We start from the raw sequence: 3,041 nt of genomic DNA on the forward strand, positions 1-3,041 counted from the left end.
AATTATACCTTGACGACCCGGGGTCGCATTTGTTGAGGCGAAGACAAAACTCTTTGTGTTATGGATATTTCTAATCACTATAGGGAAAAATTGCGAGACTAGAACGAGAAAACGACGCTTACTCGCAATCAGTGAGAATCTGTTCTTATTCTCTGCACTGGAGATTGGTGGGAAATGCACTCATTGCCTAGAATCAAGTGTGAGAACAAATTCTCACTGGTGAGAATGGATTTTCTCGCCAAGTACAGTGAGAATTGAAATTCACTGGCGAGAATCATCAAGACTCGCCGTTCATTGGTGAGAATCAGTAAGATTTCAATTCATTGGTAAAATCAGAATTTCAATTCTCACTGAACTTGGTCAGAATTTCCATTCTCACCGGTGAGAATTTGTTCTCACACTTGATTCTTGCCAAGGGGTGCATTTCTCACCAATCTCCAGTGGAGATTAAAATTTTCTCACTGACAGCGGTGAGAATAAGAACAGATTCTCACTGATTGCGAGAAAGCGTCATTTCCTTGCTCTAGTCTCGCAAATTTTCCCTATAGTGAAGGTTGTGACACAGAAAACATTTCTTAGCTCAGCTATTAATAACAGAGATAGGTGAAATACATCATAAATTCAACTAAGCGGTAACTTTAGCATATGATTATAAATAAACTTTAGATATGTATGTATGAATGTGTCAGTATCGACCTATTTACGCGTATTTCAAATGCATCTTTCGTGGTGCATAGATAATGTAGGTGCCACAAAAATACAGGGTGCTATATCCATAAATACCGTTGCTGTATTACTCTATTTTTCTTAATTTGCCTGTATTTACCCCAATAAGGATTAAAATACATAGTTTCATTTGCCTGTATTTACCCCAATACGGGTTAAAATTACATTATTTGTCTGTATTTACCCAAAGTACGGGTTAAAATACATGGCTATATTTTTGTAGTTATTGCAATATGAAAAGGTCACGTGACGTAGTTGTCGTTATTACTTAAAAGAGTCACATGGCATCGCAGCCTAATCACAATTGCGATCAGTGCATTCAGGAGTTTGTCCTTCATTCATTTGTTGTATATGTGCAGTGAAAGTACTTTCAACAGCAGAAACCTCAAAGCGAAGGTAAGTTCGTTGACATACATACTTTATTGCTCATCCTGAACAATATTCGACGTCGACACGGAACAATTCTCTGAGGGAATTAAAAGTTATACTTTTCAGATAGACTTGCAGCAAAGAGCACTTATACCAATACCTGTTTTTTTTTAAATATCTGTGTGAGCTTATTTATCAAATTTTAAAGAGAGGAGTCGTCAGCGCCCGTGCGACGTTCTTGTTTACAAAATAATGTATTCCATGTACTATATCTAAATCATGCATGACACCTACATAGCTGCATCTCTAAATTTGTCTTTCATCAATTGCCAATCGTCTTAGATGCAATGTTAACATTAATCGTACGGGCCCAATTCCCACAAACCCCGCCCTTTCAAACGGGACACGAAAAAAACACTGCTCTTCGTTCGGAGATAATGACGCTGGGTACCATTCCTTGGCGTAAGTGCATAGTTTACTTATGTTTGTTAACTTGAAAATCTTTCGAATGTTTCTGCAAAGTTTAAATACTGTTTCAATGCACTTACTAACTCAATGGAATTAAACTGAACAGTCAAAATTGCTTAACGTAGTGTGCCTATTTTGATGTTAGAAATGCAATACATTCAAACAAAATACGATGAATCGTCTCTAAATTTGTTCCGATGAAAAAAACATAACATGTTCTGATAATTGTTCTAGGATAATGGAAATCATAAAAGACGACAACAAGAACGGATACGATACTGGCGAACATGAATCATCGTCCAGAAAGCAGCAAAGTGCACAGCTGGAAAGGCTAGAAGAAGTTGGCAAGGCAGCTACGACCAGGGCATCTTTCCCAGATGGACCAGATGGGCGCGCTCATGTCGCCGTCTTGCCTAAGAACCAGCATGACCCAGATATGATGTTTGGCATAGGAAGCTGGCAGCCGAAGTGTCTCCAAATGTTCGCCAATTTCAAATTGGCGTTCTTTGTTCTTTGCGTATCCGGCTTCATGTGTACTGTCACCTTCACCACTTTGCTAACTGGGCTAACCAGCATCCAGAAACGGTACTCCTTGGACAGTGCGCTAATGGGACTAAATTCGACCTTACTTGAAACGGCATCACTGATAACAGTTGTCTTTGGGAGTGTTTTCTTCGGCCGAACAGGTGTTCATCGTCCTCGGGTCGTTGGACTGGGTATAATCCTAGCGGCTTTGTGTCAGTGTTTCACGTCACTCCCACATTTCCTATCGGACACGTACAAATACTCGACTGTGGTTGTTGGCACAAATGACACGACCTTGTGTTTGGGCGGTAATAGCAACTCGTCGGACGATAGACTTGGTAACGCAAGCCACGTCTGCACCAAGATCGACGAAAAGGAAAGTATGCAAGCAGTCATAATTTTATTGCTTGGACACATTTTTGTCGGAGTGTTCTTCACACCATTACTGATCTTAACACCAACCTATATAGACGATGGTGCCGGTAAACTGAAAGCCCCTATCTACATGGGTAAGCGAAGACACGTTATATATTATAGCCCAAACATGGGACTATGTGCCCGAGGGTAGGAGACCATTTGCCCGACGTAAAGAGGGCAAATGGTCTCCTGCCCCGAGGGTACATAGTCCCTTGTTTGGGCTATAATGTTTTTATTACATGCCTCTCTCACTCAGTTTGTACCAAAAATAATTACGTTTATTGGCAAATTATAGTCAAATGCTTTATTTTCATGTTAGACGAAAACCGGTTTAAAATAGAACGGTTTTCATCATCGAATGATGTATTGATATATTTAAACTACTATTATGCGGTTTATCAATATTTATATGCGAGATTTTCCAAAAACCGGATTTTCTGTGCAAAACATGAAATTTCAAGACTTTACATCCAAAAGTATTCAAGTTCAAAATAGTGCCGGTTCACTTTCAGTCCCGTGATGACTATGCGGCCCGC

At 39.8% G+C, this 3,041-nt stretch overlaps 1 protein-coding gene across 1 annotated transcript; it reads left to right on the plus strand.

Moving 5' to 3' along the window:
* Positions 1-1,801: 1,801 nt before the first annotated feature.
* LOC139137768 (solute carrier organic anion transporter family member 2A1-like) lies at positions 1,802-2,656 on the plus strand. Its single transcript, XM_070706034.1, has one exon. It carries the CDS (start codon positions 1,802-1,804, stop codon positions 2,654-2,656), a length of 855 nt encoding a protein of 284 aa, XP_070562135.1.
* Positions 2,657-3,041: the final 385 nt, after the last annotated feature.

The sequence above is a fragment of the Ptychodera flava genome, chromosome 7 (genome assembly GCF_041260155.1).
Source record: "Ptychodera flava strain L36383 chromosome 7, AS_Pfla_20210202, whole genome shotgun sequence".
In the NCBI taxonomy this organism is placed as follows: domain Eukaryota; kingdom Metazoa; phylum Hemichordata; class Enteropneusta; family Ptychoderidae; genus Ptychodera; species Ptychodera flava.

Coding starts and splice junctions, on each gene's coding strand:
- LOC139137768 (XM_070706034.1), top strand. CDS start 1,802: ATGGAAATCATAAAAGACGACAACAAGAACGGATACGATACTGGCGAA.